Below are 14004 nucleotides of genomic sequence, written 5' to 3'. Positions count from 1 at the left end.
TTGATAAAGAGATTTCGGGAACCGTGCGCCAAATATGGTTCTTTCTACATTGCGTAAACATGTTGCCGTTCTCACAGCAAAACTGAATGTTTGGGAAACGTTTTATAAATCCACTTGTTAAGTATACAAACATAATGGACGCCCGCGAAATTACGGACATTTCTATCCACGTAGGCTACATATGTGAAAATGCATCTATTGTGAAATTAAAATATGCTTTCAGGATCAACAACTTCATTTTTGTGTGTCTACGCAGTATAACGCAACATTATTACAATGCATTACCTTCCAGTGCACTGGGATGTCTTGCAGCTTGCCAAAATCGCCGCGTGCGCTCATTCAACTCCATGCAAGGTGTACCAAATCCACAGTGTACTCTCAGAACGCTTCACGCAGTCCTGCAGTAAACGCAATCACGGTAATGCATGCGGTTATAGTCGGTCATACCCTAAACCCAAGGTTCCTGTCAGCTGACAAATAATACATGCAGTTATATTCCATTTACTTGGAGGCATAAATCCGCAAACTTCCCGAGAGTCCAGGCTGTGTCCGAGTACTTGCCATCCTTGTCATTTGAGAGGCTGTTAACGGTTCGTTGTGGAGATTGCCAAAGAAAGTAAATAAAAGTGGCGTTGCCGCGCGACTGGACTGGCGTTATCCGCGCGGAGGACTGTCAGCAGTCCGGGCGCGTACGGGGTTCGTCCGGAGAGGCTGGCTTACCCCAGGCTGACTACAGACTCCCCTTGTGTGAGCGGTTCCCTCTCGATCGAAAGCAGTCTTGAGAGTGGTGCGCTGTCCTTTTGCAGGCTCTAGTGGTGCCAGCAGTGAACTACATGAAAGCAGCTGACTACTGAGCCCTTCTGATACATTTACATATACAGTACCTTATTAGAGAAGACCGGCGAGTCACTCTTTTATTCCAGTTAAAATGCTATGAGAACCAGGGAGAAATTATATATATATATATATATATATATATATATAGCCTACACTATATCAATTTTGCTGCCATTACAATATAATATAAAACTTTACCATATAAAATTTCTGTAATCTATATAGCCTAGCAGTCAACAGTTTTATAACAGTAAGATTGAAGTCTCTTCTGTTCACCAAGCCTGCATTTATTTGATCCAGAATACAGCAAAAGCAGTAATATTGTGAAATAGTTTTACTATTTAAAATAACTGTTTCCTATTCGAATATTTTTTTAAATGTTATTTGTTCCTGTGATCCAAGCTGAATTTTCAGCATCATTACTCCAGTCTTCAGTGTCTCATATTTCAGAAATCATTCTAATATGCTGATTTGCTGATTATCAATATTTAAAACATATGATTAAATTTTTTCAGTATTCTTTGATGAATAGATGAATAGAGCATTTATGTGAAATAAAAAGTATTTGCAACATTATACACTATATCATTCAAAAGTTTCCCACTGGGCAAAGTTATGTCCAGTGGACGTCTTTTTATGTCTTTGCTGACGTTGAAAAGACGTCCACTGAGGAGCCAGAATGAAAGTTTTTATGACGTCTTTTTTTGACGTCTTCTGTATGTTCGATTTAGACGTTCAGAAAACCTCCTTACAAGGTTAAAAACTAGTTCAAAAGTGGCCAGTAGAAATATTTTCAACATCATTTAAGGTTCATTTAGGCATAACTTATACTGTTTCTGGACCAAATCAACACTCTCAGGATTTAGACTTGTGTTATTTCAATGTAATTTCCAGACACTGTGTTTGTCCTAAAATCAAGAAAATAAAATAATCTTTATGAAATAATGAAATAACTGATGATTGAGCATGTGGTAAAATCAACTGCAAATCAAAGACATTAAATCTCTGAAGATCTCAGCGGAGGAGGATCAAACATCTCCACAAACAGCTTCATCAGCTTCACTCATTAGATTGACTTTATTTCTGTCGGACATATAGATAAGCTTTTATTGAGAATTAACAGAGGTTTAAATGTTGATATTTGATTCATTTGAAGTCACCATTGTGGTGTTCAGTGTTTGGTTTAGTTGGGATCTTGGTCCTCATCCTGAGTATAATAAAGCACTCCTGTTGTGGCAGTGGGCAGTGAGTTCAAGTGTTAGCGTCTTGCTGTTAATGCTAACAAAATTATAGCAAAATAAGATACTAGTGTTTTGTTACAACTATATTTATTTTCTTGGAGAGAAATCTTGTTGTAAAAAATAATGTACATACTTTTTTACAACATGCAAGATTTTGGATACGCATCACATCAATGGTGACAATCAAAACAAAAAAGTCTGGAAAATAAGAATGAGTTTGTGTTATGAAGCGGTTTTGATTGTCACCATTGTTGTGATGCGTATCCGGAATCGATGTCTGTGTTTGAGTACATGATGCTTTCACTCAAAACATTTAAATTGCATGCATTTTGTGCATCTTCAAAATAAGAAAGTATTTTGCTCTTGGTTTCTGCACTGTTGATTTAAAAGGCTTGGGGGTTATAAATGAAATAAAAATAAAGATAACTTCATAACCTCAGATACTTAATATGTGATGACTTTTTCATCATCACAAAGAACTGACACCACCTGAGCTCTCTTAAGTTAGTTTCTCTTTACTGCAGTGTTTCACAAAAACAGAGTTACAGCAGTCAGAGACAGGCTAATTAAAGAAGTAGCTGGACCAAGTTCCCAACTAAACCAAACACTGTCCACCACAATGGTGAATTCAAATGAATCAAATATCAACATTTGAACCTCTGTTAATTCTCAATAAGAGCTTCTCTAGATGTCTGACAGAAATAAATCAATATAATGGTTCCTTGTTTTTGGAGATGTTTTATCTTCCTCTGCTGAGATCTTCTGTAATGTCTTTGATTTGAAGTTGATTTTACCATATGCTCTATTGCCAGTTATTTCATTATTTCATAAAGATTATTTTATTTTCTTGATTTTAGGACAAACACGGTGTCTGGAAATTACATTGAATTAACATGACTCTAAATCTAACGCATCCTGAGAGTGTTGATTTGGTCCAGAAACAGTATAAATTATGCCTAAATGAACCTTAAATGATGTTGAAAATATTTCTACTGGCCACTTTGAAGTAGTTTTTAACCATGTAAGGAGGTTCACTGAGCGTCTAAATCGGACGTACAGAAGACGTCAAAAAAGACGTCATAAAAACTTTCATTCTGGCTCCTCAGTGGACGTCTTTTCAACGTCAGCAAAGACATAAAAATACTTAAAATATGCATTTTCAATCATTCAGAGGCTATATGGTTACAGGCACTATTAAAGTATTATTACTATGTTTTCAATCCTGGGTGTAAAAGTAAGTTACATCTATTTTGTAACATAAGTGATATGCAGAGTTAGGTTTTATCATTTTATTAATTTTTACATTAATCTGAAAGCATATTTGGCACCCCCAGTTTTTCTGATGCACTCACAGTGTCTCTTTTCTGGCTATGCTGCTTGTTGGCAGGTCTGTGATCTCATGCCCTCATGTGTTACACCTGTGTCTGGCTAATTCTTGTTTGGTGTTTCCCTGTGTATTTAAGTCCTGTGTTTTGTTTATTTGACTGGTCAGTTCACAATGGGTATTTAGCTGTTGTTCTTTTCTTCAGTGTTCTGCATTTTGATGAATAACAACCTACGTTGCTGAACATCTGCAAGAGTAAGAAATAAAATTGCACTCCAACTACTACCACCAGCCCAGTGATGCCTGAGTCCATCACAATTGATGAGTCTGAGCCTGCCGCTACAGGAGAGCATGAACCTACCAGCTAGAATTGTTTTGTTCTAAAAATGTTCTAAGAACATTACCATTGTTCTAACAATGTTTTTAGCGGGTAGTTTTGTTTTTATTCCCAGAACATTCTTTCAAAAGAAAGGATAACGTTCTCTAAAAACTTTCCAAAAGTGTTTATTAATAACATTATTAGAACATTATCCCCTAACATTCTAAGTAAGATTTAAGCAGAGGTTCAGATGTTGATGTCTGTTTTAAAGTAATAGTTTGATTTGATGTCACCATAATGGTGGTAAGTGTTGGCTTTAGTTGTGTAATTTGACACTTGGCTTGGCAGTGTTGATCTTTAGCTGCTGTATTTTTTATTGTGGCAAAAACAGCAAGAGGACATGTGGATGATACTGATTGCTTGCTGATGGATAAGACATCACCACATATCTGGTTTGGTTACATGGTTTCACCCAGACTAATGTATGGTGTTAGTTAGTATTATTAATTAAAGTGACTCAATGGGTCAACAGCCTGAGACTAAACACCTGCTGATTCCGTGGGATCATGTCACCTATTGAGGTCAAAGTTCAAAGGTAAAGAGTCAGTGTGTAACTGTTTTTATTTATTTAGGAGTCTCCATAGACTGCTGAGGACACAAGGGTTAAATTTCATTTTCAAAGGAAATGTCCCGAGAAAAAAAAAAAAATAACGGAAAAGACCTGGACTGCCTCACAAACGAGGGTCAGTTGGATTTGTGAAAGATTGCTTCTTAAAGATGGATTGAGACCAATGCTTCATGCATGAAGGTCAGCTCCAGACAAAGTAAGCATCCTGCAGCATCATTTGTTTTCCTAAAGTGATTTGTTCCACTATGGAAGACTAATGTTGCCAAAGCTACCATTGTCTCTGCCTGTTTTCACTGATGCTGCCTTCATGTGCTACCAGAATGATAGTAAATTAGAGTGTGGTGGTTAACAATTGCATATAAAAGCAATGTGAAGTTGACCACTTGGATTTGTCGAGCTCATAATGTAAAAGCAAGATACAATGAGACCAGATATGTCTTTATTTTTATCATACTGTGCTCCCTGTCTGTGTAATTAAAACAATGCATTTACTGCACAGACAGAATGCATGATATTGTCCTGTTGTATCATTGCTGGTATGCCAGAGCACGAGATCTTGAAGCTCCACCCTCTTCTGAAAAGGGAGGCGGGAGCACCTGCTCATTTGCATTTAAGGGGACAAACAAAAAAATTAAGCATTTTTGCTCATACCCTAAAAGTGCCAAATTATTTGTGGAGTATTTTGAGTTAAAACTTCACATACACACTCTGGGCACATCATATACTTATTTAACATGTTGTAAATAGGATCATTATGGGTCACTTTTAAGCTTCAGTAACAAAACGTCCTACTTTCTTTCACTTTTAGTACCCAGGGTTTGTCGTATGAGGTGCAGCTGATCCACGTCTGAACGTCCCGGCCAAAGAGGATTTCCAGAAAGCAGCTCTGCAAAGACACAACCGAGGGCCCAGACATCCACTGGGGAACCATACTGAGCATATCCAACCAAGAGTTCTGGGGCCCGATACCATCGTGTTGCCACATAATCAGTGTAATCATCACCTGGACCAGCGGTTTCATGCACACACACACACACACACACACATAGAAATACACACTGTTTTACTTATCTATCTAAATGGGGACCTTCCATAGAGTTCTGCTGTTTAACCCTAACCTACATCCTATCCCTAACAGAACATTTTCTGCATTTTTAGAACTTTGTTTACTTTATCACATTTATACAAATGAGGATATCCTCAAAAGGATGTTTTGACACTTTTACATTTACATTACATTTACATTTAATCATTTAGCAGACGCTTTTATCCAAAGAGACTTACAAATGAGAACAATAGAAGCAGTCAGGTCAACAAGAGAACAACAACAGAATACAAGTGCCATGACAAGTCTCAGTTAGTCTAGTATAAAACGCATAGCCAGGTGTATATACTTTTTTTTTTTTTTTTCAATTAAATGAAAAAGACAAGAAAAGGAAATGTACTGGTTAAGTGCAGGCGAAAAAGATGAGTCTTTAGATGTTTCTTGAAAATGAGTAAAGACTCCGCTGTACGAATTGAGATTGGGAGGTCATTCCACCAGCTGGGCACAGTCCAGGAAAAGGTCCGTGAGAGTGATTTTGAATTTCTTTGGGATGGCACCACAAGGCGTTGTTCACTTGCAGAGCGCAAGCTTCTGGAGGGCACATAGGATTTAACCAGTGAGTTTAGGTAAGTTGGTGCCGTGCCAGTGGTTGTCTTGTAGGCAAGCATCAGTACCTTGAATTTGATGCGAGCAGCTACTGGTAGCCAGTGTAACCTGATGAGGAGGGGAGTAACATGAGCTTTTTTTGGCTCATTGAAGACAACCCTCGCTGCTGCATTCTGGATCATTTGCAGAGGCTTGACAGTGCATGCAGGAAGGCCCGCCAGGAGAGCATTACAATAGTCCAGTCTGGAGAGAACAAGAGCTTGGACAAGAAGTTGGGTTGCTTGCTCTGACAGGAAGGGTCTAATCTTCCTAATGTTGTATAAGGCAAACCTGCAGGACCGGGTCGTTGTAGCAATGTGGTCAGTGAAGCTTAATTGATGATCCATCACAACTCCTAGGTTTCTGGCTGTCCTCGAAGGAGTTATGGTTGACGAGCCCAGCTGTATAGAGAAGTTGTGATGAATCAATGGGTTAGCTGGAATCACCAGTAGTTCAGTCTTTGTAAGGTTAAGCTGAAGGTGATGGTCATTCATCCAGCTAGAAATGTCACTCAGACAGGCTGAAATGCGAGCAGCTACCGTCGGGTCATCAGGCTGGAATGAGAAGTAGAGTTGGGTGTCATCAGCATAGCAGTGATAAGAAAAGCCATGCTTCTGAATGACAGATCCTAAAGATGTCATGTAGATGGAGAAGAGAAGTGGTCCAAGTACTGAGCCCTGAGGAACCCCAGTAGCAAGGTGGTGTGACTTAGAAACATCACCCCTCCAAGACACACTGAAGGATCTGTCAGAGAGGTAGGACTTAACCCACAGGAGAGCAGTTCCAGAGATCCCCATCTTTCTAAGGGTGGACAGGAGAATCTGGTGATTAACAGTGTCAAAAGCAGCAGACAGGTCCAGTAAGATGAGTACCGAGGATTTTGAAGCTGCTCTTGCTAGTCGCAGGGCTTCAGTAACCGAGAGCAGAGCAGTCTCAGTTGAGTGGCCACTTTTGAAGCCAGATTGGTTGCTGTCCAGGAGGTTGTTCTGTCCAAGGAACATAGAAAGCTGGTTGAACACAGCCCGCTCAAGTGTCTTTGCAATGAATGGAAGAAGGGATACCGGTCTGTAGTTTTCAAGAAGCGCTGGATTTAGAGATGGTTTCTTGAGCAGTGGGCTTACCCGAGCCTGCTTGAATGCTAAGGGAAATATTCCAGATTGAAGAGAGGAGTTGATAATGTGAGTAAGTGATGGTATGACTGAAGAAGAGATCGCTTGAAGGAGGTGAGTGGGGATAGGATCAAGTGGACAAGTAGTAGGATGATTGGACAGGAGAATTTTGGAGACGTCCATCTCTGAGAGTGGGGAGAAGGAGGATAAAGAGTGTGCATCAGTCATTGTGAAGTTTTCCACAGTCTGTGGTGTGGAGAATTGTTCATTGATGGATCTCGTCTTATTTGTGAAGAAAGTTGCAAAGTCGCCGCTGTAAGAGTCGATGGAGGAGGTGGAGGCGGCGGATTAAGAAGAGAAGAGAAAGTCTTGAATAGTGTCCAAGCGTCACAGCAGCTGTTAATTTTGTTGTGGTAGTAGGATGTTTTAGCTGTTAAGACCTTTGCAGAGAAGGAAGAGAGGAGTGATTGATACACACTGAGATCCGTTTTTTGATTTCTGCCATTTCCTCTCTGCAGCCCTGAGTTTAGAGCGATGTTCACGGAGAACCTCGGACAGCCAGGGGGCAGATGGGGCAGTGTGTGCTGGTCTAGACAACAGTGGGCAAAAGTTGTCCAAGCAAGATGTTAAAGTGGAGCAAAGAGTGTCCGTAGCACTGTTCGTGTCCAGAGCAGAAAACTGAGAGAATGGTGGAAGAGAGGATGAAACCACAGCAGATAGGCGAGATGGAGAGAGTGAGCGTAGGTTCCGTCGAAAGGTGACCTGCGTTGGAGTGTGTGCCACTTCAGGAGTAAGTGCTAGGTTAGCAGTAATGAGGAAGTGATCAGAGGTGTGCAGTGGAGCAACTGAAGAGGTGTCCACAGAGCAACCACGCGTGTAGATGAGGTCAAGTTGGTTGCCCGATTTGTGAGTCGCTGTAGTGGACATTAGCTTGAGATCAAATGAGGTGAGCAGAGTTTTGAAGTCAGCAGCCTGGGGTTTATCTAAGTGGATGTTGAAGTCGCCAAGCAGTACCAGAGGAGTACCATCTTCAGGAAAGTTTGATAGCAGCACATCCAACTCCTCCAAGAAGTTTTCCAGTTGACCTGGAGGACGATAAATGACCACAAAGTGGATTTTAACAGGGTGGGTTACAGTAATGGCATGTGATTCAAATGAACCAGTACCTGTAGGTGATGGCTGAAGTTCAAATTTCCATTCTTTGGATATAAGGAGACCCGTACATCCACCCCTCCCAGTGGTACGAGGAGTGTGGGAACAAGTGAAATTAGTAAAGAAGGCTGCAGGGGTGGCAGTATCTTCAGGTTTGATCCAAGTCTCTGTCAGTGCCATGAGGTTGAGGCCGGAATGGGTAGCAATAGAGGAAATGAAGTCTGCTTTGTTAACTGCAGACTGGCAGTTCCAGAGACCAACTGGAATAGAGAGCATAGTAGTAGAGGTCAGAGGGACATGGCGTAGGTTTTTTCTTTTAATTCACATCTGGGTACAAATGTGTCCCCAAAACATATATAAGTAGCTACACACACATAGTACACACAATTCAATCAGTAAAAGTCATTCCTTGTGTGAAAATTTGCAATATTCATAAAATAGTAGGCAAAAAATACCCAGATGACCTACTGCTTGCACAAAAAATCACTTTACTGTCCCATGAGGCAACAGGAAAGGATTAGCAAATGCAGAGAAATGGCACAACTGACAATTCCAACATATAGTTTGTTTGGATTTCCTTCATATGACACATACGGTATTCACACTTACAGTAATAAGCTCTTCAAATGTTAGGGGACATTCACACAGAATGCATTTTTCCATTCATCAATGCTAATTCTCAGTTGTTTTTTGTTGTACTAGATGGATGTGTTTGACCACTGCATTCACGGTTTGCATCCTTTGCAGCATCCATGAAAAGCATTCTAAAAACATAATGCTCGAGTGAAAAGAAGTTTGACTTTTTAATAACGTATCTCTAGACCTTTTATGAATCCATTGAATGTTTTTTTTTTTTCTGCACCAAAATGAATATATTTATATTAGGGCCGGGACTCGATTAAAAAAAATTAATCTAATAAATTAGAGGCTTTGTAATTAATTAATCGAAATTAATCGCATTTTAATCGCATATAAATATTTGACCTGAGAACAGTGATAAGTAATTTTTTTTCACATGGATTTATAGTATACCATTGAATAATGACTGAATACATAAGCTTAAGCAACAAAATATTGTTTATTTTTGTTCAACCAAGTCTAGCAGACCAGTGCAATTTTTGCCATGAAGTGTAGCAATAGCATATTTAGAAACAATTTAGAAATAGTACATTTCAGATATTCAGGAAGCTTATAGGTGCTGGAACCTTCTGTAAAGTGCTTTTAAGTAAAACACAATACTGTCAATTACATTCAGAACATTGGAAACACTGACTATTAGAAAACATCTCTCTGTTGCTTCAGAGGCCATAACATACTAAGTCCAACTCTCAATAACCTTGGCCAAAACAATAAAGAGTTCAACATAAACTGTTGCACCAACAAAATAATACATAGTTCAACATAAAGTGTAAAGTCCACGCTAGCTGCTATATGTTTTGCATTTAGGTGATACTTGAGGCTCGATGTGCTGCGTGATATGCGAACGCTACTTGGTGCTCCAGTATAATCGGTCCGCTGAAACTCATCCAGTGAAAAACGTTCCGCGGTGCAAAAATAAGTTATTAAAAATGCGGGAATTTTTTTTCCTGTAATTAATTAATCTTAGTTAACGCGTTATTTTTTGTGTAATTAATTAATCTCAATTAACGCGTTAAAGTCCCGACCCTAATTTATATTTTTTATTCTGATTGAAATTGGCATTCACCACATATTTTATTTCATTTATGCTGACTGTGATTATGAGCTTAATTGCATCAGTTTGATTGAAATATTGACAAAATTTAATAGCAACATTGACCAAATCTCATTATATTTGCATTTTGAGGGTGCACGTAAACGTTGTCATTGATTCTGTGACTCCTGCTGTAGGTCATGAGATTTTAACAACTGTATTCCAAGAATTTTTTGTAATTGTTAGCCATCTCCTCCTCATTCCAAAAATGTGTTTCTTCAATAGTGTGGCTTTTCACAATTATCTGTAGCAGTCATAAGTGACACACACTGGTAGACGGGAAAAGAGAGGCTGGACATACTGACATTGTGTTTGTGACAGAATTTCACGGCCTGTAATTATCAGTGCAGCTTCCATATATCTGCGTTATCCCTGGGCCTTTAGTCACTGGCAACCAGTTCCTTTGTTTTGAGAAGCAGCTAAGGTTACAACTGAAAGGCCTTCTGGGAAAGAGAGAGAATGCTGGGCAGCCACAGCCTTTGTGGTCTGACCAGTTTAGCTTCTCTAAAAAACAACAGCTCAATACAGAAGTCAGCATGAAATAACATTAAAGAATCAGGAAATCCATCAAGAAGATTGCACTGTGAAAAATGGGCATTCCAAGTCATAGGAGAGGAGAGCTTGAAAAGAAAGAGGAATTGGTGAAGTTGTTTCAAGGGTGAGACAAGTTATTACATTTGAACAGAAGATTACTGAATTTTTGCGAGAAGACCAGGGATGAAAATAAAGAGGGTTGGTTTTAATGTCATGTTAATTTTAAAGATAACAGCATAATCATAATATATAATAGGGTTGTGAAGTGGTTAATTGTTTTATTTCTATTTTAATATACTTGCATGACGTGCTCAATATTCAAAGAAACCACAAATGAATCCTGACCCCCCCCCCCCCCCCCCAAAAAAAAATGAGAATGAGAAAAGCATTGAATAGACACTATCAAAACCCATTTTTTAAGGAACTTAAAAATAGCTATTTCAATTTAATATTGCATAAAGAGCACACCAGTATAAAATGTTCAATTAAAGAAAAAATAAAATAAAAAAATAAAAAGAAGAAGAAAATTTGAAGAATAGGGCTAAAATAGCTTTAAAAAAATCTTGTTTTTTATCCTTTGACATATTTAAAAAATAATATTCTACTGTAGACATTGCTATGGGTGCATTTGTATGTCAAGTAGTAGCCTTTATATTGTATAAGTAAATTCTCTCTCTCTCAAAAAAAAAGTCGAAATGTGATTTACCCACTGGGGTCCAGTTCATTCAGAACAGTTTGCTCACAGAAGTCAAAGACCAGATGAAGGTGTCTCTTTCTCCTTAAGACCTCAAGCAAGTTCACCAGATTCACATGCTCCAGCTGCTACATGGACACAGATGAAAATGTTTATGTATTAGCGTGCGAATACATAGAGGATTTGCAATAAGTAAGCGTACAATCCCCATATCTACCATCTACCTTCAGCATGGGGATTTCTCTCAGTGTGATCTTCTTGATGACCAGATCATCTTCAGACTCAACTAAATTTTTAATGGCCACTATGTGACCGGTGTCCCTGTGTCTGCATTTGAACACCACTCCATATGAGCAATCGCCGATCTTAGCCAGTTTCTCAAACTTATCCATCTCCCAGAGAGGTACATACTGCAAACAAACAAACACACACAGTCATACTGTAAAAATGAAAAGGTCAATAATTAAATTTAAACTAAGAAGAAACACTAGTATATGGCAACTAGTATGGACAACTGAATCTGTCAGAAAAATAAAGATGCTGGAACTTGACTGATTTGCTCCAATTCAGACGGAGATGGGGCCTGGATCACAGTGCAGGTGAGTCAACTTCTTCCACACCAAACACAACAAATCATTTCTATATGAACCTCGCTTTGTGCCCAAGGGCATTCAATGTCATTCTGAAACAGAAGCCTACCCACTGTTAGACTCCGAAAACAATCTGAAGTACAACATTCTGTAGAATGTCATTGAATGGCAAAGATTCATTTCAACAGTAACATTCTATTTTGATGGTCCCCTTCTGCAGTTCTGATGATAATAATAATTTTACCACTACATGCTAACCAAGTTGCAAAATTAATCAGTAAAATTACTATTTGGGGGAAATGAAAATAAAGTGTTAGCAGAAACTAAGCAGACAGTCTCATAATATTCCAATGACTGCGGCTGTATATTACAGTACAGAGTTGCAAAGTTATGAAAAAGCTAAATAAAATGTGATCATTTTCACTGTGTTTTAATGATGCTTTTATGTATTAATTTATTTGTAATATGCCTATTGAATACCTAACGAGTATGATGGGTAATTTTAATTAAATTTGCTAAAACCAATTTTAGTCTTAAGACCTAAAAGACCATGCCATTAAAAATTGCAATTCAGTGCAATATTGCAAAATAGTTAAAAGAACATACCAAATTTGAATTAAAAGCACAATCTATGTTGCTGGGTCACCTTACCCGAGGAACGACTAGAGTCAATTACAATTCCAAAGAGTTTCTCATCTCCTCCATGTTAAAGAATAGCAGTACTTCCTCAGGCTGTGAACATCATTTCAATGTTTATTACCATCACAAATATTCCTCATGAGCACCAAACACGCAGTATTTTTTTCAGTTCACTGCTGGCACTTTCCTGAGGCATTGTCTTGCAGAAAGCTGAATCCTAGTAACCATAAGCCGTCATTTCGGTAGGATGGTATATGGACACGTTACTGGACAAGCATCGATTTATCGAGCATTTAAGAAAAGTTTTAGCGCGCAGACTGTGTGAAGAAATAAAACAGTATAGGTGGGCTGGGTCGGGTTTTGAGCTCACTGAGACAGTGTAATAATTAACACTGCTCGGAGCATATATGGTCCCACTCTAAAAGAGTGTTAAAGTGACACTAAAGCAGTGTCAATATTCATGAGATAATTATATGATTAATTAAGTGCTGATTGATCATAAGTGATGAACACTGGATGTTAACAAGCAGAATTACTGAAGAAAAGAGAAACACAAGAACTACTGACTTTAGCCACAGCCTTAGAAGAAATCAACTGAAATAAAATATATTAAATGGCTCAAGATCTCAGCAGATGATAAATCATCTCCACAAACTTTGTGCATTACTTAACAGTTTGAATTTTATGTGTCTAAAAAATATTATTATGAATAAATAGAGATTTAGATGTTATACAGAAAAAGAAATATAGACATTTCAAAGAAAAAACAAAATTTTAAATGCAACGCAGAGAATTCTGGGTACGTAAGTTCAATTTTTTTCACTGTAAATTTTACAGGAAATTACCGTTAACCATTTAACAGGTTTGTACTGTAGCATTTTCACATTTTTTTACCGTTAAAATCACAGTAATTTTTTACAGTGCACATAATGACGTATAGACGTGGGGGCATGTTAGAACGTGCCATTTTATGAGGATGTGGATGACTCTTAACTTTAATAAAGAATATCTCTTTGTATTTTAGACTTTAGTCTTTGCAGCTTTACAGATTATGTTTATGCACCAAGAGCTTTTAACACTCCAAAGAGAAAGGAAAACATTAAATCACATCATATGACCCCTTTAAACTACTTTCAGCTTCTGTAATTGTTTTTTTTTTTTTTTTTTTTACTAGTAACAATTTAATTACAGTAGAAAGCTCTACAATTGATCCTCACTTGTAGGGATTGGATTAAATAGCTCTCTTTAACTGTAACTTGAAATTTTGTTCACTAAAAAGGAGACATTAGACATGACAAAAAATTTTATATTTTCTATTAATTTGATATGATGTTTTGCCCTTTTACAATCTCTGTATACAGTTTAACTCTGACTTGTGTTATGTAGTTTCTTACTCAGTAGCCTTTAATTAAATATCATTTGTTAAACTACCAAATAATTAATCAAAGGTTAAAGGTCTTTAATAAATAAAAAATAAAAATGAATGAATGAATAAATAAACACTAGGGCTGCCAG

The 14004-nt window shown here is 38.0% G+C and overlaps 2 protein-coding genes across 2 annotated transcripts in view; both read right to left on the bottom strand.

Moving 5' to 3' along the window:
- Nucleotides 1–750, bottom strand: part of LOC128028691 (mastermind-like protein 2) — an 89680-nt gene extending 88930 nt beyond the window's left edge. Inside the window, exon 1 of the mRNA XM_052615980.1 lies at nucleotides 286–750. The gene's annotated coding sequence lies outside the window, so the exon portion shown is untranslated. The remainder of the gene's footprint in view (nucleotides 1–285) is intronic.
- Nucleotides 751–11268: 10518 nt separating this feature from the next.
- On the bottom strand, nucleotides 11269–11652 carry LOC128028880 (cyclin-dependent kinase-like 1). Its single transcript, XM_052616199.1, has 2 exons — nucleotides 11485–11652; nucleotides 11269–11388 (listed from the first exon to the last, which is right to left on the bottom strand). Exons 1-2 carry the CDS (start codon nucleotides 11650–11652, stop codon nucleotides 11269–11271), a joined length of 288 nt encoding a protein of 95 aa, XP_052472159.1.
- Nucleotides 11653–14004: the final 2352 nt, after the last annotated feature.

Source organism: Carassius gibelio, chromosome A15 (assembly GCF_023724105.1).
Source record: "Carassius gibelio isolate Cgi1373 ecotype wild population from Czech Republic chromosome A15, carGib1.2-hapl.c, whole genome shotgun sequence".
NCBI classification, from domain to species: domain Eukaryota; kingdom Metazoa; phylum Chordata; class Actinopteri; order Cypriniformes; family Cyprinidae; genus Carassius; species Carassius gibelio.
The sequence above is the reverse complement of the archived record's forward strand: the minus strand, read 5'-3'. Positions and strand labels throughout refer to the sequence as shown.

Bases quoted from the DNA above. Each gene is read 5' to 3' on its own strand.
- LOC128028880 (XM_052616199.1), bottom strand. From the start codon at position 11,652: ATGGATAAGTTTGAGAAACTGGCTAAGATCGGCGATTGCTCATATGGA. The intron at 11,389-11,484 runs GTAGATGGTAGA...GTGTCCATGTAG, and splicing joins GAGAAATCCCCATGCTGAAG to CAGCTGGAGCATGTGAATCT.